Source organism: Symphalangus syndactylus, chromosome 15 (genome assembly GCF_028878055.3).
Source record: "Symphalangus syndactylus isolate Jambi chromosome 15, NHGRI_mSymSyn1-v2.1_pri, whole genome shotgun sequence".
Taxonomy (NCBI): domain Eukaryota; kingdom Metazoa; phylum Chordata; class Mammalia; order Primates; family Hylobatidae; genus Symphalangus; species Symphalangus syndactylus.
Window position 1 is genome coordinate 83033239 of NC_072437.2, and position 26794 is coordinate 83060032.

Below are 26794 nucleotides of genomic sequence, written 5' to 3' on the forward strand. Positions count from 1 at the left end.
CTCCTGACCTCCTGATCCGCCCACCTTGGCCTCCCAAAGTGCTGGGATTACAGGTGTGAGCCACTGCGCCCGGCGATATGTGGTGTTATTTCTGAGGCCTCTGTTCTGTTGCATTAGTCTATATCTCTGTTTTCCTACCAGTGCCATACTTTTTCGTTAGTGTAGCCTTGTAGTATAGTTTGAAGTCAGGTAGCATGATGCCTCCAGCTTTGTTCTTTTTGCTTAGGATTGTCTTGGCTATACGGGCTCTTTTTTGGTTTCATATGAAATTTAAAGTAGCTTTTTCTAATTCTGTGAAGAAAATCAATGGTAGCTTGATGGGAATAGCATTGAATCTATAAATTACTTTGGGCAGTATGGCCATTTTCATGATATTGATTCTTCCTATCCATGAGCATGGAATGTTCTTCCATTTGTTTGTGTCCTCTCTCATTTCCTTGAGCAATGGTTTGTAGTTCTCCATGAAGAGGTCCTTCACATCCCTTGTAAGTTGTATTCCTAGGTATTTTATTCTCTCTGTAGCAATTGTGAGTGAGAGTTCTCTCATGGTTTGGCTCTCTGTTTGTCTATTATTGGTGTATAGGAATGTTTGTGATTTTTGCACGTTGATTTTGTATCCTAAGACTTTGTTGAAGTTGCCTATGAGATTAAGGAGTTTTTGGGCTGAGGATGGGGTTTTCTAGATCTACAGTCATGTCATCTGCAAACAGAGACAATTTGACTTCCTCTCTTCCTATTTGAATACGCTTTATTTCTTTCTCTTGCCTGATTTCCCTGGCCAGAACTTCCAATACTATATTGAATAGAAGAGATGAGAGAGGGCATACTTGTCTTGTGCTGGTTTTGAAAGGGAATGCTTCCAGCTTTTGCCCATTCAGTATGATATTGGCTGTGGATTTGTCATAAATAGCTCTTATTATTTTTAGATACATTCCATCAATACCTAGTTTATTGTTTTTAGCATGAAGGGTGTTGAATTTTATCGAAGGCCTTTCCTGCATCTATTGAGATAATCATTTGTTTTTTTTTTCATTGGTTCTGTTTATGTGATGGATTACATTTATTGACTTGTGTAGGTTGAACCAGCCTTGCATCCCAGGGATGAAGCTGACTTGATTGTGGTGGATAAGCTTTTTAATGTGCTGCTGGATTTGGTTCACCAGTATTTTATTGAGGATTTTCACATTGATGTTCATCAGGGATATTGGGCTGAAATTGTCTTTTTTTGTTGTATCTCTGGCAGGTTTTGGTATCAGGATGATGCTGGCCTCATAAAATGAGTTAGGGAGGAGTCTTTTTTTTTCTATTGTTTGGAATAGTTTCAGAAGGAATGGTACCAGCTACTCTTTGTACCTTTGGTAGAATTTGGCTGTGAATCCATGTGGTCCAGGGCTTTTTTTGGTTGGTAGGCTATTAATTACTGCCTCGATTTCAGAACTTGTTGTTGGTCTATTCAGGCATTTGACTTCTTTCTGATTTAGTCTTGGGAGGGTGTATGTGTCCAGGAATTTATCCATTTCTTCTAGATTTTCTAGTTTATTTGTGTAGAGGTGTTTATAGTATTCTCTGATGGTAGTTTGTATTTCTGTGGGATCAGTGGTGATCTCCCATTTATTGTGTCTGTTCAATTCTCTCTTTTCTTCTTTATTAGTCTGGCTAGTGGTCTATCTATTTTGTTAATCTTTTAAAAAAATCAGCTCCTGGATTCATTGATTTTTTTGAAGGGTTTTTGTATCTCTATCTCCTTCAGTTGTGCTCTGATCTTAGTTATTTCTTGTCTTCTGCTAGCTTTTGTATTCTTTTGCTCTTGCTTCTCTAATTCTTTTAATTTTGATTTTAGGGTGTTGATTTTAGATCTTTCCTGCTTTCTCCTGTGGGAATTTAGTGCTATAAATTTCTCTCAAAACACTGCTTTAGCTGTGTCCCAGAGATTTTGGTACGTTGTGTCTTTGTTCTCATTGGTTTCAAAGAACTTATTTATTTTTGCCCTTATTTTGTCATTTTTCCAGTAGTTATTCAGGAGCAGGTTGTTCACTTTCCATGTAGTTGTGCAGTTTTGAGTGAGTTTCTTCATCCTCAGTTCTAGTTTGATTGCACTGTGGTCTGAGAGACTGTTTGTTATGATTTCCGTTCTTTTGCATTTGCTGCAGAGTGTTTTGCTTCCAATTATGTGGTTGATTTTAGAGTAAATGCTATGTGGTGCTGAGAGGAATGCATATTCTGTTTATTTGGGGTGGAGAGTTCTGTAGATGTCTATTAGGTCTGCTTGGTCCAGACCTGAGTTTAAGTCCTAAATGTCCTTGTTAGTTTTCTGTCTGGTTGATCTAATATTGACAGTTGTGTGTTAATGTCTCCCACTATTATTGTGTGGGAGTCTAAGTCTCTTTGTAGGTCTCTAAGAACTTGCTTTATGAATCTGGGTGCTCCTGTATTTGGTGCATATATATTTAAGATAGTTAGCTCTTCTTGTTGCATTGATCCCTTTACCATTATGTAATGCCCTTCTGTGTTTTTTTTGATCTTTGTTAGTTTAAAATCTGTTTTATCACAGACTAGGATTGCAACACTTGCTTTTTTTTTGCTGTCCATTTGCTTGGTAAATCTTCCTCCATCCCTTTATTTTGAGCCTATGTGTGTTCTTTGAATGTGAGATGGGTCTCCTGAATACAGCACACCAATGGGTCTTGACTCTTCATCCGATTTGCCAGTTTGGGCCTTTAAACTGGAGCATTTAGCCCATTTACATTTAAGGTTTTAATATTGTTATGTGTGAATCTGATCCTGTCATTGTGATGCTAGCTGGTTATTTTGCCCAATTTTTGATGTATTTTCTTCATAGTGTTGATAGGCTTTACATTTTGGTATGTTTGTGCAGTGGCTGGTACCAGTTTTTCTTTTCATATTTAGTGCTTCCTTCAGGAGCTCTTGTAAGGGAGGCTTGGTGGTGACAAAATCCCTCAGCATTTGCTTGTCTGTAAGGGATCTTATTTTTCCTTCACTTATGAAGCTTAGTTTGGCTGGATATGAAATTCTGGGTTGAAAATTCTTTTCTTTAAGAATGTTGAATATTGGCCCCCACTCTCTTCTGGCTTGTAGGGTTTCTGCAGAGAGATCAGCTGTTAGTCTGATGGGCTTCCCTTTGTGGGTAACCTGACCTTTCTCTCTGGCTGTCCTTAACAATTTTTTCCTTCATTTCAACTTTGGTGAATCTGATGATTAGGTGTCTTGGGGTTGCTCTTCTCGAGGAGTATCTTTGTGGTTTCCTGAATTTGAATGTTGGCTTGTCTTTCTAGGTTGGGGAAGTTCTCCTAGATAATATCCTAATGTGTGTTTTCCAACTTGGTTCCAATCTCCCCATTGTTTTCAGGGATACCAATCAAATGTAGGTTTGGACTTTTCACATAATCCCATATTTCTTAGAGGCTTTGTTTGTTCCTTTTCATTCTTTTCTCTCTAAACTTGTCTTCATGCTTTATTTCATTAAGTTGATCTTCAATCTCTGATATAATTTCTTCTGCTTGATTGATTTGCCTGTTGATACTTGTGTATGCTTCACGAAGTTTTTGTGCTGTGTTTTTCAGCTCCATCAGATCATTTACGTTCTTCTTTAAACTGGTTATTCTAGTTAGCAATTCCTCTAACTTTTATCAAGCTTCTTAGCTTCCTTGCATTGGGTTAGAACATGCTCCTTTAGCTCAGAGGAGTTTGTTATTACCCACCTTCTGAAGCCTACCTCTGTCAATTTGTCAAACTCATTCTCTGTCCAGTTTTGTTCCCTGGCTGGCAAGGAGTTTTGATTCTTGGATCACAGCTTGGATGAAAAGAAGCATTCTAATTTCTGGAATTTTCAGCATTTTTGCCCTGGTTTTTCTTCATCTTTGTGGATTTATCTATCTTTGGTCTTCTCTGTTGGTGACTTTCAGATTGAGTTTTTGTGTGGGTGTCCTTTTTGTTGATGTTGATGCTATTGCTTTCTGTTTGTTAGTTTTGCATCTAACAGTCAGGCCCATCCTCTGCAGGTCTGCTAGAGTTTGCTGGAGGTCTAGTCCAGGCCTTGTTTGTCTGGGTATTATCAGTGGAGGCTGCAGAACAGCAAAGGTTGCTGCTTGCTCCTATCTCTGGAAGCTTCGTCCCAGAGAGGCACCTGCCAGATGGCAGCTGGAGCTCTTCTGTATGAGGTGTCTGTCAACCTCTGCTGGGAGGTGTCTCCCTGTCAGGAGGCACGGGGGTCAGGGACCCACTTGAGGAGGGAGTCTGTCCCTTAGCAGAGCTCAAGTGCTGTGCTGCAAGATCCGCTGCTCTCTTCAGAGCCGGCAGGCAGGAACGTTTAAGTTTGCTGCAGCTGTGCCCACAGCCACCCCTTCCCCCAGGTGCTCTCTCCCAGGGAGATGAGAGTTTTGTCTATAAGCCCCGGACTGGGGCTGCCACCTTTCTTTCAGAGATGCCGGGGCCAGAGAGGAGGAACCTAGAGAAGAAGTTTGGCTACAGCAGCTTTGTGGTGCTGTGGTGGGCTCCTCCCAGTCTGAACTTCAAGGTGGCTTTGTTTACATTCTGAGGGGAAAACCTGCCTACTCAAGCCTCAGTAATGGTGGATGCCCCTCCCCCCACCGAGCTCCAGCATCCCGGGTTGACTTCAGACTGCTGTGCTGGCAGCGAGAATTTCAAGCCAATGGATCTTAGCTTGCTGAGCTCCATGGGGGTGGGATCCTCTGAGCTAGACCACTTGGCTCCCTGGCTTCAGCCCCCTTTCCAGGGGAGTGAATGGTTCTGTCTTGCTGGCGTTCCAGGTGCCACTGGGTTATGAAAAAAACCTCCTGCAGCTAGCTCGGTGTCTTCCCAAACGGCAGCCCAGTTTTCTGCTTGAAACCCAGGGTCCTGGTGGTGTAGGCACCTGAGGGAATTTTCTGATCTGTGGATTGTGAAGACCGTGTGAAAAGCATAGTACCTGGGCCAGAATGCACTGTTCCTCACGGCACAGTCCCTCAGGGCTTCCCTTGGCTAGGGGAGGGAGTTCCCTGACCTCTTGTGCTTCCCAGGTAAGGTGATGACACACCCCGCTTCAGCTTGCCCTCCGTGGGCTGCATCCACTGTCTAACCAATGAGATGAACCAGGTACCTCAGTTGGAAATGCAGAAATCACCCACCTTCTGCTTTGGTCTTGATGGGACCTGCAGACCAGAGCTGTTCTATTCGGCCTACTTGCTTGGGAATCCCTGCAGTTTCTTTTCCCATTCTAAATAAATATTCACTTTTGCACCTAAATTCATACTTATGATTTTATATTCTTTTTCTTGAAGAGGGTCCATCAAATTGTATAAGCTCCAGGTGTTCACAAAACCTGAAGAATCATGAGTACCCTGCACATACCAGGTATGTGTTAGTGGGTTTTTATTTATTTATTTATTTTTTTGAGACGGAGTCTTGCTCTGTCGCCCAGGCTGGAGTGCAGTGGCGCAATCTCGGCTCACTGCAAGCTCCGCCTCCCGGGTTCACGCCATTCTCCTGCCTCAGCCTCTCCGAGTAGCTGAGACTACAGGCGCCCGCCACCACGCCTGGCTAATTTTTTGTATTTTTAGTAGAGACAGGGTTTCACCGTGGTCTCGATCTCCTGACCTCGTGATCCGCCCGCCTCGGCCTCCCAAAGTGCTGGGATTACAAGCGCGAGCCACCGCACCCGGCGTGTTAGTGGGTTTTTAAACATTGTCTCTTGGTGACCTGTGCCAGGATCTTGGGAGAGGGGTGGGAATGCTTCCAAAAATGGGAAGTTCAGTGGAAGAGATGCGGGGCACAGAGAACCCAAGGCTGCTCTGCTTGGTGATCCCATAGGAGCTAAGCAAGTGGAAGGTGACCAGATGACTATCTCTGACTTTCCCCCTCCTCCTCCTGATGTGGAGAAAGTTGGAGAAAACAGAAGAGAGGCCAAGTCCATACCAGTATCAGAGGGTATGGGGAGGAATGTAAGAGGAATAGGAAGACAGAGGTCCTATGAAGTGTCCAAAGAACTCTTTAGACCACACCCCAAGGATCTCTTGAGCACAAAGGAAGAATTTGAGGCTGGGTTATGACAACAAGCTTTGCTGGTGATGGGGATGAGAAACTTGTCAAAGACTACTTTTGAAAGCTATACCTCTCAATTATACTGAGGGACAATGCCAAGGGCTGGCTTGGGGAAGCTGCTATAGCCCCCTATAATCTTTATCAACCTCACCTGAATCTAAAAAGTGTATTTGTTGTGCAAACATAGCTTCAGGACAACTGTCCTAGCCCATCACTTCCAACAGTCCATTGCACCTAAATCCCTGTCACACAGACATTTCCATGTCCACTCGCTGGTGACTGGGAGTCTTGGTTGTTGTCATGATAAGGCCTTCCACAAGATGGTGCTCATAAGTTTTGTTTTTTAATTTTTTTGTTGTTGATAGAGTCATTACTTTGTCAATATTTTATTGAACATCTACTTTGTGGTAGCATTGTTCTAGGAGGTGTTATAGATACAAACTAAGCAAAACAGACTAAATTTCTGTTTTCAAAAAATTTTAAAAAGTTGTGATTTTTATGCTCTCAAGGTGAAACTGAACAGTGATATAAGTGTCTCCATTTATGTTGCTGATATTATGCTACATTTCCGACAGTTGCACATTTTTCTTTCTCTAGACTGATGTGGCCTGGAGGAACTATAGATTCTTTTATTATTTGGCTGGGGAAAGAATTACCTTTTATCTGTCTGTGTAAGCTACCTTCTGAGATCCATCCTTTCACCAGGGAAACACCAAATCTTAATTTGAATAATTCCAAATTGTTGCTAAACACCAGCTGATCATTCTAGGGTCTCAGCTTTGGGTTTGCCTGACATCTGAGTAAATTCACAGCTCCTTTTAAATAAAAATTCTGATAGGTCTTTCAGGTATCCCAGTGACCTGCCTTCAAGTAAGGGTGAGATGGACTTTGATCTGGATGGGAATGTATCAGACTCTTTTGCTTTCATTAAAAAAAAAAAAAGTTGGTCTTGTTATTTGACCATCTACCCGAGAGAATGCATACAAAGAGTTCATCCTTGCCAAAGACAAATTTGAAATCACAGTTGCAAGAGACAGGCCTGAGGTCCATGTGAACTGCCCATTCCTCCAGGTTCAGTAAGCTCTACGCTTGTTCCAAGTTAGATTCCTGAAGGCAACATCTTTCAGGACATTTACTATACTAGCTTGGCTGCTTCCAGAAATGCCTTCACTTAGCTATGATTGAAGAGTATGCCCTTGATTTTTATTGCAGGCTAATATAAAAATGGTCATAAAACAAATGTTTCTGTACTTTTGGCAAAAAATCTGTTAAAGCCATCCACCTTACAATTCAATGTTTTTAGTGTAAGGATTCACAAGAACCCCAGATTCATATCTAACCACCTGCTCAACTTGACATTTCTACTTGGATGTCCTGTAGGCATATCACATCTAATGGGGCCCAAATTGAACTCCTGATCTTCCCCCCAATGATCTGCACCTCCTTCAGTCTTTGTCATTCAGTAAACAGCAGCTCCACTGCTCAGACCAAGCAACCCACAACCATCTTGAGTCCTCTCTGTCTCCGCACGTGCAACCTGTTATCAAGCCCTGTTGCCTCAAGCACAGTCCAGAATCGAACGGTTTCTCCTTACCTTCTCTGGACTGGGACCCGTCACAAGTTTCCTAACTGACCCCTCTGCTTCTGCCCTTTGTTCCCCTACATCCATGCTCAACACAGCAGCCAGAACCATCCTTTAAAATGCGCCTGGTCCTAACACTTCTCCACTCAAAATCTTCCCGTGACTTCCCATCTTCTTGGGAGGAAAAACCCCAAGGTCTCCACTTCCCGTCCTTCCCTGCCCCAACCCTGACTTGATGTCCTCATCATCTGTTCCTGATTCATGTTGCCTGATCCACACTGGTCTCCTGTGCCCCCATCTCTGGGCCTGGGCACTTGCTTTTCCTTCTGTCTGGAAGACTCTTCCCTAGATATCCACACAACCGCTGCCTCTTCCCCTCTGCGACTCTCCTCAAATGTCACTTTCTCAGTGGGGGGTTTCCTAACCCCCATGTATTAAAACTGTATATAGGGGGCTGTATGAAAACTGCAGCTCCTCTCTGAGCCCTTTATTCTCATTCAGCTTCACTTTTTTTCTACAGCACTTATCACTTTCTCACCCATGATGTATTCTATTTATTGTCTGTCTTGTCTGACTGGAATGTGAGCTCCCTGAAGGTAAGGATTTTTATCTGTTCTGTTTTGTTCACTTCTATATTCCAAAACCTACCTAGAACAGTGCCTGGGACATAGTAGATTCTCAATACATGTTTATTGAATGTATAATTAAATTCTCATGGAATTTAGTGTCAGGAGAAAAAAGATATTTCGTGTTAAAGCTGCACGTCCTCAGGAAATATAATCAAAGTGATACATTTTGTAATTTACGTTTTGGTTTTACTACTAGGAAGCTCAAAGTCAAATACAGGAGGAATTAGAATTATGGTTTTGTCCATGGTCTCTAGCTTAGTCATCTTCTTCCTCTATATGGTTGGGTGGGTTTTTCTTTGGAGATGGAGTCTCACTGTGTCATCCACGCTGGAGTGCAGTGGCTATTCACAGGTGTGATCATAGTGCACCACAGCCCTGAACTGCTGGGCTCAAGTGATCCTCCAGCCTCAGCCTCCCAAGTAGCTGGGACTACAGGTACATGCCACTGCACCCAGCTCTCTATGGTTTTTATTACCCTCCCTTTCCTTGAAACTTTCATTTGAACAGCTTCGTGCATAGGTATATCCTCAGGTAGTATTCACAGACCTTTTAGGCTTCCTATAAATATTTGTCAAGTGAATGCATTGCAAGTCATTTTAATTTCTTTTGGAAATAAGTGGGATATATATATATATATATATATACACATAAATACATTATTAATGATCTATGGTATAACTAAAAAAAGCAATGGGCTAGAAAGGAGTAGAAGGTTATTAGGGGAGGGGAGGTCGATGGGAAAGAAGTTTTCCTTGTGATTTATGGCTGGGATGACTGTAAGATTTGTCATCCAGCCTGGGACCCTTATGGCAGTGAAGATATGAATAATTTTGCTCAGACAACAGGCATAAACTGGGACCATTCCCAGTGGGAATGTGATAACTAGGCAATCATCTGTCAAACTAGGACAAATGACAAAGGTTTCCAATAGGAGTTTAATAACCTTGTAGCAGTTCCAAAGGTTTCCAATAGGAGTTTAATAAACTTTTAGCAAAGGTTATGATTTACCAATAACAGTACAAATGTATTCTCACTTTTTGATCGTAGTCAAGAGTTTATTTAACCTTTCTCATTACCAAACCTTATTCAAGACTCATTTACAACTCAGAATAGAATTTTTGAAACATTCATTAGTTAGGCTCAAGTTTAGAAAAGTAAGACTAAGTAAAATGGTTTTCATTGCCAGGATGAAACAAAAGCCACCGTGAGGTGCCACCAGCACTGAATAGAGATATGTTCCTCTACATTAGAAAAGAGTTTCAAAAGCAGATTAACTTTTGTTGTTGTTTCTTTTCTCAGCATTGACTTTGGCAGAGCATTTTTAAAACCTGGTAAAGAGGAAGCAGTGAAAAGCAATAGAATCAAAGGGGACAAACAGAAGGATACCAAATAGAGTTACTCCCTGGAGCTCAGAGAAATTCTGCTGATTTCCACAGGCAGCACTCCCACCCTGAATTCCTGGGTGCACTTTGAGCTGGGTCTGGTGTCTGCCTACCCCTGAATCAAGAGGGAAGTGAGCTGACCTCACTTTTCTTCCTGCCTTCTGTTGCTCCTTCATTCCCAAAGCCAGGCTTTCTCTCCTCTTCAGCCACTGGCCTCGAAATGACTCATTCAAAGGCCGATTCCTTAGGTTGCTGGTAGTAATAAGAGACCCCAGAGCCTAACTGAAGCTTCCAGAGATAACATCTATTGCTTTCTAGCATCTGCCTGTTACACTGTGGAGCCAAATGAGGTTAGGCTGATAGCAATTTGTTTTTCACAAAACCAAGCTGATGGCTTCTCTTTACCTCATATCGTTCCAATGACTGCAAACAGACTTGGGGAAAATCCATTTTAACATGTGTCCAGATATTACAGTTTGGCAGAATACTCTAAAATTGCCAGGGGCACCTTTTTTCTTTACAAAGCAGGGTACTACGTTTATCTTCTTTTAGAGCCCAGGCACGGGGATAGGACAGGGGGCTTGCTTTAACCCTTATCAGGGTCTTAACTCGTACTAGGTTCTGTGCATCATGTCCTGCTTAGTGTTAAGGCTTCTCAATTCTTAGTCTCATTTGGATTTCCATCTTCTCATTTTAAGAGTGAATGGCTCTGACAATTGAAACTCAGATAACGTTTTTCTAAAGAACAACAGGGGCAAACTAGTTTTTGAAAATCCTGCCTTTTCATATATTGATAGTCAGTGTTTCCTCCCCCAGGGCGGTGCTTCCTTTGGTCCTTCTGTAATTGAAGAATGAAAGAACACCCTCCAGGATGAATAGTTCCCTTATGTGTCTTCAAGCTCTTTGCCTCATCCAGCCATAAGAAGTCGTACCCCAGGGTAACAGAGGCTAGGGATTATCTACAGGCCCAGAAATATAAGAAGAACAAACAAATCAGCACATTGCTATCTTGGCTTTACTATACAGAGCCCTTAACCACATTTGAGAGTGTCTTAAGAAAAAAAATAATCCCTGAATAGTTAAAAAGAAAAAAAAGAGAGAAAGAAATCAAACACCATGTGGATCTCTCTCTTTGGTTGTACAGCAGATCTAATTCTGCTGTACACGGTGGCTCATATAGAAGTTTTTTTTTTTTCCTTCTTGTATTATATCCTGCCTAGAAAATTTAAATCTCTTAATAAGCTAAAGGGTAAAGAGGTGTACTTCAAGTTCCTTTACCTTGTTTTTAGCATGGTGGTCAGCTTGCATTTGTGACACCCACAAGCTGTATGTGCCTTTGTAGGGAGGCAAGCACAATATGTTCCTTGTGGATTGGGGGGACTGAGCTTCAGTCAAGCACCCTACTGTGGGGGTCACTGACTGAGTCCCTTGAACAAGGCAGATAAATGCCAACCACAAGAACACTGCTTCTCTGGAAGCAGACTCGTGGGATGTCTGGTCTGAAGCAAGTTCAGCTGTTGTCCCAGCCCAAGAGCCCTCTGCTACCACCCTGGATGGACCAAGCCCCTTCTTAGACATAGATGACCCCATAGCTGCCAGGGAAAATCCTGAGCTGCCCCAATGCTGGCGGCAATTGGTAGCAAGCCTTCTTCACAGTTCTTCCTGGATCCCGTTGGAGAATCTCCCTGGAAACTGATGGAAGGAATCTCTTATGGTGCACTTGTTTGCTGCAGGGTTTCTTGTTCTCTGCTTGTATAGTGATTTGGGATAGAGGTAAACTTTGTATCATCAGCATTTAAGGATGATCAGATTTAACTGCATCCAGGGATTGAGAGAATTTTTCAAAGCTTTTCTCCCCTGGCCACACTGAGCAAAGAGAACATTGTCTTTTAGGAATCAAGAAACGTTTTGCATCTCAAGGCAAAGCTTTGCTGTAATAAAAAGATGATAGGAGCTGCCAGTTAGCTCAGGCTGCTTTTGGATATAAGGTCTGTGAGGCATAAGCAGAGCACTGCTAAACTGAGGGCAGGTTCATTGCAGGGTGTGAGCATGGATCTGAGGGCAGTGTTCTCAAGGCAGGGGTAAATGGAAGGCTCCGTGGAATCTGGCCGCTCCGTTTGTCTACACTCTCACTTGGTTCAGCCAGGTGGATGATGAGCCACAGTGTAAAATAAAGAGACTTTGAATTATTATCTCAAAATGTGAATAATTTTTATAACCTGTTCTAGGGGATGATGAACTCATTGAGGGAAGAAAGTTGCCTGGCTCCAAGAAAGCAGAACTGTGATTGGATGCCTGCGTTCCAGTGATTATAGTTCCTTTTGATGCAGTTGGGATTGGGAGCAAAGGTCAGAGTGGGTATTTTAGTGGATGTATGAGAGTGGATTTTGGATATAAATTATGCAACACTGGAAGTTCAACACAGATACAAACTGAGCAGCTCCTTCTTAGTGTTTGGGGATTTATGACTGATTTGTGGTCTGCTCGTGAATGGGAATAGGTCGCCCTTCAGTTATGAAAGTAGTTTTCACATTAGGTCACTCATAATTAATTAGGGGTTCATGTGGTGGGGTCAGGAACGGGAATGCTTCATGTTTTGACCCCCTAAATCTGTGTTCCTGCCAACAAAGCCTCAGTGATAGATATCTTTCATAGTTCACAAAGGAATTATTAGCTCGTCTCTGAGTACCGCAGGAAGCACTTTTATGCCTCCATTTAAGTCAGAGCTTGTTGAGGTTATGGTTGGGAAGCGGATTTTTCCTAAGGCAAATCATACAGTATATTTTCTTTCTTTTTTTTTTTTTTTTTTTTTTTTTTTTTTTTTTTGAGACGAAGTCTCCCTCTGTCGTCCAGGCTGGAGTGCAGTGGCGCAATCTCGGCTCACTGCAAGCTCCGCCTCCCGGGTTCACGCCATTCTCCTGCCTCAGCCTCTCCGAGTAGCTGGAACTACAGGCGCCCACCACCACACCAGGCCAATTTTTTTGTATTTTTAGTAGAGACGGGGTTTCACCGTGGTCTCGATCTCCTGACCTCGTGATCCGCCCGCCTCGGCCTCCGAAAGTGCTGGGATTACAAGCGTGAGCCACCGCGCCCAGCCTCATACAGTGTATTTTCTTTCAATCCGAGATTTAACACTGAGACTTCTGGAGTAATGGTTTTGTTTTCTAAACATTTGGGATATAATTGATTTAACTTTTCCAATAGGAGTTTAATACGAATTCTAAACAACTCGGCCTTTACCTGGCTGAGCTAATTAAATGACGGGAAACTAGTAGCTGCGTACCAGCCAGGAATTATTTACCACTTGGTTTACTAACCTGTGTCCCTTTCAGATGACAGCCTGGTGGCTGAAGCTGTGACTTGAGTTCTTTCTGAAACAGCAGTAGCCCCAGGAGCCAAGGTCATTATTTTTGCATGAGGTATTTATTGCTAAACATAAATAGTGAGAGGGCTGGGTTCTTGGGCAAGTCAAGACTTTATTTTGAGCCCCAGAGGGTGGCTCTCCACATCTCATTGGAAAGATGACAACTTAAGTCAATGAAAGACTGGTTGAAACCACTACAGAGGACTACCTATGCAGACCTGCTTTCTGTTCCAAGCCTGTTAGGATCCGATGCAATCTCATCTTAGAGAACTTTTATTTCTGGAACTCTGAGTGGCAATGCCCACTGGTTATGTTCATTTGTTCCTGAAGCAGTGTGAGAATTTGGTACTTAAGTGTCCCAGAGCGCACACCAAGACACAACTACCCAGCAATACGGTAGGCTTTTGGAGTCTGCTATTATGGTTTGCAGATTCAGTATGCAAAATTCTATCTTCCATGTCATTATCCGCAGTGTTTGCTGTGCTGCAGGATTTTTTTTTTTCTCCTCTGCATCAGAGGGGGAAATTTCTCTATTTCTTCTTTGTAGCACACCCCTCACTTTGCTCATTTCATTTCTTTTCCCTTTGCTCTCATTCACTAGCTTCATGATTCTTTGAACAGTTTATCTTCCGTCTTTTACACAGTAGAAACAGACAAGGTGGCAGAGGGGTGGAAGGAAGATGCAAAGAGAATAATAGATCCTATTGACTAGGTACTTTTAGGTGTGTGGCCCTGTTCTTAGTACTTTACACGTGTTTTGTCACTCAAATTTGAAGAGCAGCAGCAGCCACCAGCCTTGGATTCAACAAGGAACTTTGAAGCATTTGAGGGCAACACATTGGAGAGTGAATTGGTTCAAGCACGGCCAAGAACTGTGTTGGCATCCTCTGGTGTGTCAGCCTGGGGAACCCAGCCAGATCATGCCACAGTAGCCCCTAGGGCAGGTGAGAATATTATGAGAATTAGGACAGGAATGCAGGTTTACTGAGGGCCTCCTCTGCACCTGGCCCTGAGTGGTTTCTCTTATGTGATCTCATTTAATCTTCACAGCGCATTTAAGTAGGTAATATCTTTTTAGTGTGACCGATGAGAAATTGGAAGCAAAGGTTAAGTAAATTGTCCATGGCTAAGCTGTGACCACGTTCGAATGGAGGGCTCTGAGGCTATCATCTAAGCCATGCTGGCCAGTCCTCATTCTGGATGAATTCCCTGAGAAGTTGAAATGCTCTTTTTGCTGGTCTTATGTGAATTTCTACTCGGCGGTGGAGGAGAGGGGCATGCAGTGTGTTTGTACCAAAACCATTCCGAATTTTCAGCTTCTAATCCTCTTTTGTCATGTCTTCTGTTCCTATCCCACATCAGTTCCCATAGGCAGATACCTGTTCTTATGGTGTGAACTGCTGAGCTGCTTCTCATGGTGTGAGATAATGGTTCCAATGGTGGGAAGAAATGGAATGGTATGTGTACCCTGACCATTTCTTTATATGCTACTTAGATATCTTTCATCTTTTATAATCAACATACAAGAAAAAAGCTGAGGCCTTTCTGGGAAGATGGTGACTGGAATGCATCCCACCTTCCTTCCGTTTCCAACTCCAGCTCCTCTACTCCTTCTGATGAGGCAGATCTGATTCTACGTGTGAGTGAGGCCTCAATTGGGGATTGCGGAGCTTCCTAGCCCACTTCTGGCTGGGGCAGTGGCTTGAAACAAACCACTGAATGACCAGAAATGAATATGAGTCCCAGGACTGACTGTCATATGAATCTGTTGAAATATTCTGAACAGATTTAAAAAAAAATGGTGGCATCAAAATCTGAAGAACGGATGTTAGTAGCTTGGATGAAAATCCTGGAAAGAATAATGGAGCATTCTTTCAGGAACTCTCTCGATGGTAGAGAAGATGCTATTTTGTGGGAAAACAAGTTGTCACAATAGAGTTAGTGAGCAGTTTAGGATTCTATGGGAAGATGCTTTAGGAGTGCCTTACCCAATTTATTGGGCCAAATTCTCGTTTTTATTAATGTACAAGAGTAAAACATGATAAAAATATATATCTGTCTAAGCCTGAAAGAGCTCCTTTAATAACTATAAAATAAATCTCCAAGTTATAAGAAAACATTATGTTCTAATTGAATCAAAAGTGTTTTTTCTTTCTTAGTGGTACATAAAATAATGGTTCATTTTACAATAGATGAAATCTTGGATCCAAAGAAATATGCTACATACTTTAGGTGGAATAAAATATATTTGTAAGTATGTAAGTATGCAATGATTTAAGGAATATATAATCCACATCTGAAGAGAATATTTGGGAAAAAAAAAGAAAAAGAAACATAAATAAAAAATTAGAATAGCAAGATGGAGGATAATGAAGAAAGAAAAAAATGGTTAGCAGTGAACCTTCCAGTATGTAGTTAAGGAACATTACCCATGGAGACAGATCAGCACTGGATGCTCAGAGGCTTATCGCAATGGAGGCTCACCTCTCACTCATGTGAGAACATTGTGGAGGTTGCGGGGAGGCCCTCCACTCCTATCAGGGCCACAGCTGTGAAGGCTCTGCTGTGTTCAATTCATCCCTCCCAAGCTTGCCCATGGTGTCTAGCCAGGAGAGAGAGAGAGAGAGACAGAGAGACAGAGACATACACACACACACACACACAGAGAGAGAAAGACAGAGAGAGAGCGAGAGAGAATATGAGAATCCAGAAATTGGAGACCGTGCAAAGTTGCAAAGGTCATCTGCTTCTAGACATTTTGATAAATCTGAGAAATACTGTGAACAACTAGTCCCCATTAAGATTAAATTTTAGGCTGGGCGTGGTGGCTCACGCCTGTAATCCCAGCACTTTGGGAGGCCAAGGTGGGCTGATCACCCGAGGTCAGGAGTTCGAGACCAGCCTGGCCAACATGGTAAAACCCCGTCTCTGCTAAGAATTCAAAAATTAGCCAGGCGTGGTGACAGGTGCCTATAATCCCAGCTACTCAGGAGGCTGAGGTAGGAGAATCGCTTGAACCTGGGAGGAGGAGATTGCAGTGAGCCAAAATCGTGCCATTGCACTCCAGCCTGGGCGACAAGAGTGAAACTCTGTCTCAAAATAAAAATAAAAGTAAAAATTAAATTAAAATTTAGTACCATGGAAAATACCATATTAATGGGATGGCGTTTTCACCAACTATTTCAAGGAAGTTGAGAGAGGCGTGGAGGCCAAGGGCCATGGATAATAAGAACAAGTTATTCATCCAGAGAATAAAATCATGGCCTCAGCAAGCAACATCCCCAACCTCAGGCTGGGCCTTCATTGTTCCTGCCAAGCAAGCCTTCACAACCTTTGTGGACTCATAAGTACTGTGACTCTTCCAATTCTTTCTGTTTCCAAAAGGGAGTTTTTACCAGGGTTATTCTGTCTCTGCCTGGGATATTCCAGATTGGGTCTGTGTGGTGTACATGTGATTTCTTAGGTCACTGCTGCTCTGGGCTATAGCTTCTCCTGATGGAAAAGACTTTACATCACTGGAAAGTTTCTGGATTTTGAGCTGGATGCAGTGACCAGGTGATTTTGGGTTGCATTTCTTTTCTCTTCCTTTTTGAGTTGAGGAGGTCTTGCTTTGTTGCCCAGGCTGGAGTGCAGTGGTGCAGTCATAGCTCACTGCAGCCTTGACTTCTGGGCTCAAGGGTTTCTCTCACCTCAGCCTCCCGAGTAGCTGGGCCTATAGGCGTGCACCATCACACCCAGCTAAATTAATTTTTTTGGAGAGATGGGGTGTTACTATGTTGCCCAGGCTGTTCTCAAGCTCCTGGCCTCAAGTGTTCCTCCCACCTCACCCTCCCAAAGTGCTGGAATTACAGGCATAAGCCATTGTGCCTGGACTGGGTTGGATTTCTTGAGTGAGGTTGAGTAGTTCTTCATTAACTGCATATTTAATGACTAGAATTTATGGGCCAAATATATTTCCACTTCGTCCTGGGGGCATAGCAAAGCTACACTTCTCCAACTTCTTTGCAGTTTGGTGTAGCCATGGGCCTGAGATCTGGCTGGTGGAATGCAGGTGGAAGGGCTGTAAGCTTCCCTCAGGCTGGCCTGTGCTGTCCCTTTCTCTCCCTGCCAGTCAGATGCTGATACTTGGGGTGAAGCCAGGAGTTGGAAAGGGAAAGCCTTTCAACCTAGGTTTCTGAGTGACTGCACAGAGCAGGGTTTCCTCCCTGAGATTTGACTTTACAGAAATGTGAAAGAATCTGACATTGTCTCAGGCCTCTTTGATTTCAAGATTTCTCTGTTACAGCAGTTGGTGTTACCTTAGCTGTTGCTATGGTGAAACATTACTGGAGAGCTGGACACAGTGGCTCACACCTGTAATTTCCGTGCTTTGGGGGCAGAGGTGGAAGGATCCCTTGAGCCCAGGAGTTTGAGGCTGCTATGATTGCGCCACTGCACTCCAGCCTAGGTGGCAGAGTGAGACTTTGTCTCTAAAAATAGATAAATAAAGAAAATTACTGGAAAATGTCAGATTGGAAGTGTATAATATGAATATTAAATGAGTAGTCTTGAAATACAAGAGACAAAGAAAGTTTTAATAATGTTCTGGAAAATAAAGTGCTAAATGATCTTACATAAACATAGAAATTAAGATGGGGAGAAAGAAGGGATAGTAAAGGCATTCCAAAATATCTGCATAGAACACTCAGTCCTATGACATTTATAATAAACATGTGTTAGTCGATAAAAGTCAAACAAAATAATAGGCAAAGAGACAGAAGGCAAAGGCAAAGAAAGAAATGGCAACACTAGGCAAAGTAGAATTTAAGGTTAAAACATTCAACAAGATAAACAGAAACATTTTGCAATGATTGAAGTTTCTTTTTATGAAGAATATATGCTAAACAGAACCTTATGCATAAATATAGTAGCAACATAGTACAATCTACTAGAAATTCAGGAAAAGAGATTAGAGCAGGAAATTTTTTTACATTCCTTTTAAATTTGACCAGACATAAATAGTAGATAAACAAGAGGAAGGACATAGAGGAATTAAATAATACAATCAACATTAATTGTTTTAATAGATTTGTCTAGAATAGTATATCCTTTAAGAAGGAAATATACTTTCTGTTCAAAAAAACAAAAGAATTCATAATGTATTTGGTTATAAGGAATCCCCCACAAATTGAAGAAAATAGAAATTTTATTTTTTATTTCTATTTCTTATTATACTTTAAGTTCTGGGGTACATGTGCAGAACGTGCAGGTTTGTTACATAGGTATACATGTGCCACGGCGGTTTGCTGCACACATCAACCCATCATCTACATTAGGTATTTCTCTTAATGTTATCCCTCCCCTTTTACCTCACTCCCTGACAGGCCCCAGTGTGTGACGTTCCCCTCCCTGTGTCCATATGTTCTCATTGTTCAACTCCCACTTATGTGTGAGAAAATGCTTGTTTTTGTCAGGTATGTCAAAGATCAGATGGTTGTAGATGTGTGGTGTTATTTCTGAGGACTCTGTTCTGTTCCATTGATCCAATAATAGACAATATGTCTGTTTTGGTACCAGTACCATGCTGTTTTGATTAGTGTAGCCTTGTAGTATAGTTTCAAGTCAGGTAGCATGATGCCTCCAGCTTTGTTCTTTTTGCTTAGGATTGTCTTGGCTATACGGGTTCTTTTTTGGTTTCATATGAAATTTAAAGTAGCTTTTTCTAATTCTGTGAAGAAAGTCAATGGTAACTTGATGGGAATAGCATTGAATGTATAAATTACTTTGGGCAGTATGGCCATTTTCATGATACTCATTCTTCTTGTCTATGAGCATGGAATGTTTTTCCACTTGTTTGTGTTTTTATTTTCTTGAGCAGTGGTTTGTAGTTCTCCTTGAAGAGGTCCTTCACATCCCTTATAAGTTGTATTCCTAGGTATTTTATTATCTCTGTAGCAATTGTGAGTGAGAGTTCTCTCATGATTTGGCTCTCTGTTTGTCTATTATTGGTGTATAGGAATGCCTTTGATTTTTGCACATCAATTTTGTATCCTGAGACTTTGCTGCAATTGCTTATGAGCTTAAGGAGCTTCTGGGCTGAGGCAATGGGGTTTTCTAAATATACAATCATGTCATCTGCAAACAGAGACAATTTGACTTCCTCTCTTACCCTTCATTTCTTTCTCTTGCCTGCTTGCCCTGGCCAGAACTTCCAATACTATGTTGAATGGAGTGGTGAGAGAGGGCATCCTTGTCTTGTGCCAGTTTTTAAAGGGAATGCTTCCAGCTTTTGCCCATTCAATATGATATTGGCTGTGGGTTTATCATAAATAGCTCTTATTATTTTGAGATATGTTCCATCAATACCTACTTTATTGAGTGTTTTTAGCATGAAAGGCTGTTGAATTTTATTGAAGGCCTTTTCTGCATCTATTGAGATAATCATGTGGTTTTTGTCATTGGTTCTGTTTATGTGATGGATTATGTTTATTGACTTTTGTATGTTGAACCAGCCTTGCATCCCAGGGATGAAGCCAACTTGATTATGGTAGATAAGCTTTTTAATGTGCTGCTGGGTTCAGTTTGCCAGTATTTTATTGAGGGTTTTCGCATCAATGTTCATCAGGGATATTGGCCTGACATTTCCTTTTTTTGTTGTGTCTCTGCCGGATTTTGGTATCAGGATGATGCTGGCCTCATAAAATGAGTTAGGGAGGAGTTCCTCTTTTTCTATTTTTTGGAATAGTTTCAGAAGGAATGGTACCAGCTCCTCTTTATACGTCTGGTAGAATTTGGCTGTGAATCCGTGTGATTCTGGGCTTTTTTCGGTTGGTAGGCTATTAATTATTGCCTCAATTTCAGAACTTGTTATTGGTCTATTCAGGGATTCGACTTCTTCCTGGTTTAGTCTTGGGAGGGTGTATACGTCCCGGAATTTACCCATTTCTTCTAGATTTTCGAGTTTATTTGTGTAGAGGTGTTTATAGTATTCTCTGATGGTAGTTTATATTTCTGTGGGATCAGTGGTGATCTCCTGTTTATCAGTTTTTATTGTGTCTATTTCATTCTTCTCTCTTTTCTTCTTTATTAGTCTGGCTAGCTGTCTATCTATTTAATTTTTATAAAAAACCAGCTCCTGGATTCATTGATTTTTTTGAAGGGTTTTTCGTGTCTCTATCTCATTCAGTTCTGCTCTGATCTTAGCTATTTCTTGTCTTCTGCTAGCTTTTGAATTCATTTGCTCTTGTTTCTCTAATTCTTTTAATTGTGATGTTAGGGTATCGATGTTAGATCTTTCCTGCTTTCTCCTGTGGGCATTTAGTGCTGTAAATTTCCTTCTAAACACTGCTTTGTGTCTTTGTTCTCATTGGTTTCAAAGAACTTATTTATTTCTGCCTTAATTTTGTTATTTACTGAGTAGTCATTCAGGGGCAGGTTGTTGAATTTCCATTTAGTTGTGTGGTTTTGAGTGAGTTTCTTAATCCTGTATTCTAATTTGATTGCACTGTGTCTGAGAGACTGTTATGATTTCGGTTCTTTTGCATTTGCTGAGGAGTGTTTTACTTCCAATTATGTGGTTGATTTTAGAATAAGTGCTATATGGTGCTGAGAAGAATGTATATTCTGTTGATTTGGGGTGGAGAGTTCCATAGAGGTCTATTAGGTCTGCTTGGTCTAGAGCTGAGTTCAAGTCCTGAATATCCTTGTTAATTTTCTGTCTTGTTGATCTGTCTAACATTGACAGTTGTGTGTTATTGTCTCCCACTATTATTGTGTGGGAGTCTAAGTCTCTTTGTGGGTCTCTAAGAACTTGCTTTATAAATCTGCGTGCTCCTGTATTGGGTACATATATATTTAGAATAGTTAGCTCTTCTTGTTGCGTTGATCCCTTTACCATTATGTAATGCCCTTATCTGTCCTTTTTGATCTTTGTTGGTTTAAAGTCTGTTTTATTAGAGACTAGGATTGCAACCCCTGATTTTTTTTTTTTTGCTTTCCATTTGCTTGATAAATCTTCCTCCATCCCTTTATTTTGAGCCTGTGTGCATCTTTGAACGTGAGATGGGTCTCCTGAATACAGCACACTGATGGGTTTTGACTCTATCCAATTTACCAGTCTGTGTCTTTTAATTAGGGCATTTAGCCCATTTATATTTAAAGTTAATGTTATGTGTGAATCTGATCCTGTCATTATGATCCTAGCTGGTTATTTTGCCCATTAGTTGATGCAGTTTCTTCAGAATGTCAATAGTCTTTACATTTTGGTATGTTTTTGCAGTGGCTGGTACCAGTTTTTCTTTTCCATATTTACTGCTTCCTTCAGGAGCTCTTGTAAGGGAGGCCTGGTGGTGACAAAATCCCTGAGCATTTGTTTGTCTGTAAAGGATTTTATTTCTCCTTCAGTTATGAAGCTTAGTTTGGTTGCATATGAAATTCTGGGTTGAAAATTATTTTCTTTAAGAACATTGAACATCGGCCCCCACTCTCTTCTGGCTTGTATGGTTTCTGCAGAGAGGTCTGCTGTTAATCTGATGGGCTTGCCTTTTTGGGTAACTCGACCTTTATCTCTGGCTGCCCTTAACATGTTTTTCCTTCATTTCAACTTTGGTGAATCTGATGATTATGTGTATTGGGATTGCTCTTCTCCAGGAGTATCTTTGTGGTGTTCTCTGTATTTCCTGAATTTGAATGTTGGCCTGTCTTGCTAGGTTGGAGTTTTCCTGGATAATATCCTGAAGTGTGTTTTTCCACTTGATCCCATTCTCCCCATCACTTTCAGGTACACCAATCAAATGTAGATTTGGTCTTTTCACATAGTCCCATATTTCTTGGAGGCTTTGTTCATTCCTTTTCTTTCTTTTTTCTCTAATCTTGTCTTCATGCTTTATTCCATTCAGTTGATCTTCAGTCTCTGATATCCTTTCTTCTTCTTGTTTGATTCAGCTATTGATATTGTGTATGCTTCATGAAGCTTTCATGCTGTGATTTTCTGCTCCATCAGGTCATTTATATTCTTCTCTAAAGTGAATATTCTAGTTAGCAGTTCCTGTAACCTTTTATCAAGGTTCTTAGCTTCCTTGCATTGGGTTAGAACATGCTCCTTTAGCTCTGAGGAGTTTGTTATTACCCACCTTTGGAAGCCTACTTCTGTCAATTCGTCAAATTTATTCTCTGTCCAGTTTTGTTCCCTTGCTGGCAAAGAGTTGTGATCCTTTGGAGAAGAGGTATTCTAATTTTTGGAATTTTCAGCCTTTGTGTGCTGGTTTTTCCTCATCTTTGTGGATTTATCTACCTTTGATCTTTGCTGTTGCTGACCTAAGGATGGAGTTTTTGCGTGGGTGTACTTTTTGTTGATGTTGATGCTATTGCTTTCTGTTTGTTAGTTTTCCTTCCCTCTAATAGTCAAGCTCCTCTTCTGCAGGTCTGCTGGAGTTTGTTGGAGTTCCACTCCAGACCCTGTTTTTCTGGGTATCACCAGTGGAGGCTGCAGCACAGCAAATATTCCGGCCTGCTCCTTCCTCTGGAAGCTTTGTCCCAGAGGGGCACCTGCCAGATGCCAGCCGGAGCTCTCCTGTATGAGGTGTCTGTTGACCCCTGCTTGGAGGTGTCTCCCTGTCAGGAGGCATGGGAGTCAGGGACCCACTTGAGGAGGCAGTCTGTCCCTTAGCAGAGCTCAAGCAGTGTTCTGGGAGATCTGCTACTCTCTTTAGAGCTGGCATGCAGGAACGTTTAACTCTGTTGAAGCTGCACCCACAGCCATCCCTTCCCCCAGGTGCTTTGTCCCAGGGAGATGGAGGTTTTATGTATAAGCCCCTAACTGGGGCTGCTGCCTTTCTTTCAGAGATGCCCTGCCCAGAGAGGAGGAATCTTCAGAGGGTGTCTGGCTACCGCAGCTTTGCCATACTGCAGTGGGTTTGGCACCCAGTTCGAACTTCCCGGTGGCTTTGTGTACACTATGAGGGGAAAACTGCCTACTCAAGCCTCAGTAATGGCAGACACCCCTCTCCCCATGAAGCTTGAGCATCCCAGGTCAACTTCAGACTGCTGTGCTGGCAGTAAGAATTTCAAGCCCGTTGGTCTTAGCTTGTTGGGCTCCATGGGGGCGGGATTTGTTGAGCAAGACCATTTAGCTCCCTGGCTTCAGCCCCCTTTCTAGGGGGAGTGAACAGTTCTGTCTTGCTGGCGTTCCAGGCGCCACTGTGGTATGAAAAAAACCTCCTGCAGCTAGCTCAGTGTCTGCCCAAATGGCCGCCCAGTTTTGTGCTTAAAATCCAGGGTCCTGGCTGTATAGGCACCAAGGGAATCTCCTGGTCTGTGGGTTGTGAAGACAGTGGGAAAAGCATAGTATGTGGGCTGGATAGCACCATCCCTAATGCCACAGTCCCTCATGACTTCTGTTGGTTAGGAGAGGGAATTCCCTTACCCCTTGCGCTTCCCGGGTGAGGTGATGCCTCACCCTGCTTTTGCTTTTCCCCCATGGGCTGTACCCACTGTCTAACCATTCCCAGTGAGATGAACTGGGTACCTCAGTTGAAAACGCAGAAATCACCCATCTTCTGTTTAGGTCTTGCTGGGAGCTACACATTGGAGCTGTTCATATTTGGCCATCTTGGCCGGGAGTTGAAAATAGAGATTTCAAAGGTCACATTCTCTGGTAACAATCCAATAACAGTAAAATAATAAGAAAAAGATTCTTCTTACTGCTGCTCTCACCTCTCTAGAAATTTAACTATTTGAAAATCAAGACTTGGCTACTCTGTCTATTGAGTAGCCATTCTTTTATTCCTTTACTTTCCTAATAAATTTGCTTTCACGTTACGGACTCACCCTGAATTCTTTCTTGTGCGAGATCTGAGAACCCTCTCTTGGGGTCTGGATCAGGACCGCTTTCCTGTAACATCTTTCTGGTGACCACTGAAGAGATTATAGTGTGGAAACCCCCAACCCAAAAGCTACCTTTTGGTAAGCAGTGGGGTCTGGCAACATGTTTCTGGTGAACCATGGAAGGGATGATACTGAGGAGACTCCAATCCAAAGGAAATAGAGTGCAGAACTGATTGGGGCTGACTTTTTCTAGGTAAGACCTGGCACACATGAAGTTAGATGCTGGAAAGAATCAGACCTTATCTGTGCTTCCGTCTGCTGTCCTAGGCTCTACACCTAGCACATAATTAAAATCCCAAACTTATTAAGGTTTTCACTAAAAGTCACTAAGAGTCAACACTGTAATATGAAATTGAGACTACTGCAGAAACAGTTTTATATATGAGTCAAGAAAACTTTTCTTTTGAGCTATTTACAGCTTTTAACAATTGAGTAACGTATACTCCTGTGAACAAAATTTGGACCATGTTTGTTTCTCTCTACCTGATTTCTCCAAAATTTGAAAACTATTTGTGAGTATTCTTAACATATGGGAACATAGTTATTTGCATAAGCACAATAAGAATCTGTTTTCTTTTGTAACAGGACACAATTGGAAAAACTGGTTATTTTACCAAGACTTTGACTGGAATGCTATGCTATGCTTTAAAGAATAATCAAACTTGACTTTTAAAGCCAATAAAAGCCCCCTGGGGAACTGGCGTCATACTTTACCTATGCAGTCCCTGTACAGGGTTTATGACCTGTGATAAGTAAAGAATGTCACTTTCTCACAGACCCAGGAGCCCCAAGTTATCTTGGGACCCCAAGAGGAGAGGAATTTACTCAACTCATAGGTATTTGAGGGTATAAACCCGTGGCAGGCTTGGCTTAAAAAAAAGTCTTATCTGAGATTTCTTCTATGGAACAGAGTTCCATCAAAGCCAATTTAAGAGGAACCTATGTGAAAAATAATTATTCTTCCTGCACTTTATACAAATAATCGGGCCAAGCATAATGATGCAAATCAATCTTACCATGATTTGTCTTTAGTAAAAATGGGAAATGAGAGAGAAATATGTTCCAAGAACTATGGTACACTTGTTACTAAATTTTAGTCCCATAAGTTGTTTTTAAGTTTGTTTCTGCAATTTAGGCTAACCCTACTTATTCCTGTGAATGAACCAGTGATCTCTTGACTGCTGCTCAGAAGAAACAAGAGGGATTGGGTAATGTAAAAATCTGGATCAATATTCTAATTTTGGGTACATTGGAGTCAGCTAGTGACCCCATATCAGCTTGGTTCCAAAGTTGCCCAGTTCATAGAAAGCCTTCTTATTTAGTTTACTTGGAATAATTTTACTTATTGTGTTTTACTGTTGTTGTGGAATAAGTTGCTGTTGTGCTCTTTGTGTAGGAAGGCAGGACAAGCTTACTGAATATTTTCTTAAATTGAACATGTATTAATCTTCCAGGTATCACTTTTGTTGGAACTCAAGAGTTGTGAATGGCCCTTACCATACTGATGCTTTCTGACTGAGCTCCTCTCTACCCCAAATACAAGAGACACTCACAGTTAGGCAGGAATATCATTATCCATATTTAGCCTGAAGAAGTTACAGAAGATGGATCTTTATCCCTCTGCAACCCTTAGGATTAAGGGTTTTCTTATGAAAGGGAAGGAGGAAATGTCAGAGATGTTTGAACCAGAGCAACTCCATCTTGAATAGGAGCTGGGTAAAATGAGGCCAACACCTACTGGGCTATATTCCCAGATGGTTAAGGCATTGTAAGTCACAGGATGAGATAGGAGGTCAGTACAATATACAGGTCACAAAGACCTTGCTGATAAAACAGACTGCAGTAAAGAAGATGGCCAAAACCCACCAAAACCAGGATGGTGACAAGCGTGAACTCTGGTCGTCCTCACTGCTACAATCCCACCAGCACTGTGACAGTTTACAAATGCCATGGCAATGTCCAGAAGTTAACCCATGTGGTCTAAAAAAGGGATGCATGAATAATCCACCCCTTGTTTAGCATATCATCAAGAAATAAACGTAAAAATGGGGAACCAGCAACCCTTGGGGTTGCTCTGTCTATGGAGTAGCCATTCTTTCATTCCTTTACTTTCCTAATAAACTTGTTTCCACTTAAAAAAAAAAAACAAAGAGAAAATCAATGCTTTTCTAGATAACTTTTGAATTGAAGAGGAAATTGAAATTACAAATGATCTAGAAGACAGAAAATGAAAACACATTGTACCTTTATTATTAAAGAAGACGTAAAACAAGGATTTTAGTTTCATCTTAAGAAATTAGAAAAAAAGTAACAAAGCAATTTACAGAGAGCTGAAATTAATGAAATGGAACTCTCTCCAAATGTGGAAGTTAAATGAGATGATTTCTTTAAAAAATCAATAAAAGTGAGAATAAATTCCTTGCAAGCAAGCCTGATTAATGGTGGTGGTGAGAGAAAGAGGGTGAGAGAATGAGAACGAGAGAGAGAGAGAGAGAAATTGAGAATATATCTTAGATTATGATACAAATGTGAAGGCACAACTACTGGCCCATGAGAAATCATAATTTAAGTCACTAAAATTGACTAAAGAAGTTGAAAACTCGACTAGACCAATTAATTACCATGAAAGAAGTTGAAAAAGGTATGAGGACCAGATGAATTTACTGTTGAATTCTGTCTAATTCTTAGAGATCAGATAATTCCAATATTATGTAAATTATCCTAGATCAAAGGAAAAGAGGGAGGTATTCTCACTTCATTTTGTGAACTCAGTATGATTTTAACATTAAAAATTGGTAATGATATAGTATAGAGAAAACTATAGACCAATTTTATTATGTGTGCAAACATTCCTAAAAAATTTTTAATACATGTAATCCAGTAATTAAAAAACAACTAATAACTATGACCAACTAGG

The 26794-nt window shown here is 41.4% G+C and overlaps 1 protein-coding gene across 2 annotated transcripts in view; it reads left to right on the forward strand.

Annotated features, from left to right (window-relative positions):
* Positions 1-5327: 5327 nt before the first annotated feature.
* Positions 5328-26794, forward strand: part of CBY2 (chibby family member 2) — an 86920-nt gene continuing 65453 nt past the window's right edge. The window contains exons 1-2 of one of the 2 annotated variants that reach the window (XM_055244532.1): positions 5328-5370; positions 14377-14471. In XM_055244532.1, coding sequence (XP_055100507.1) covers positions 5349-5370; positions 14377-14471 — 117 coding nt within the window. In that variant the 5' untranslated portion in view covers positions 5328-5348. Of the gene's footprint in view, positions 5371-14376; positions 14472-26794 lie in introns of those variants that run through there. The other variant, XM_063618850.1, reaches the window with a different exon arrangement.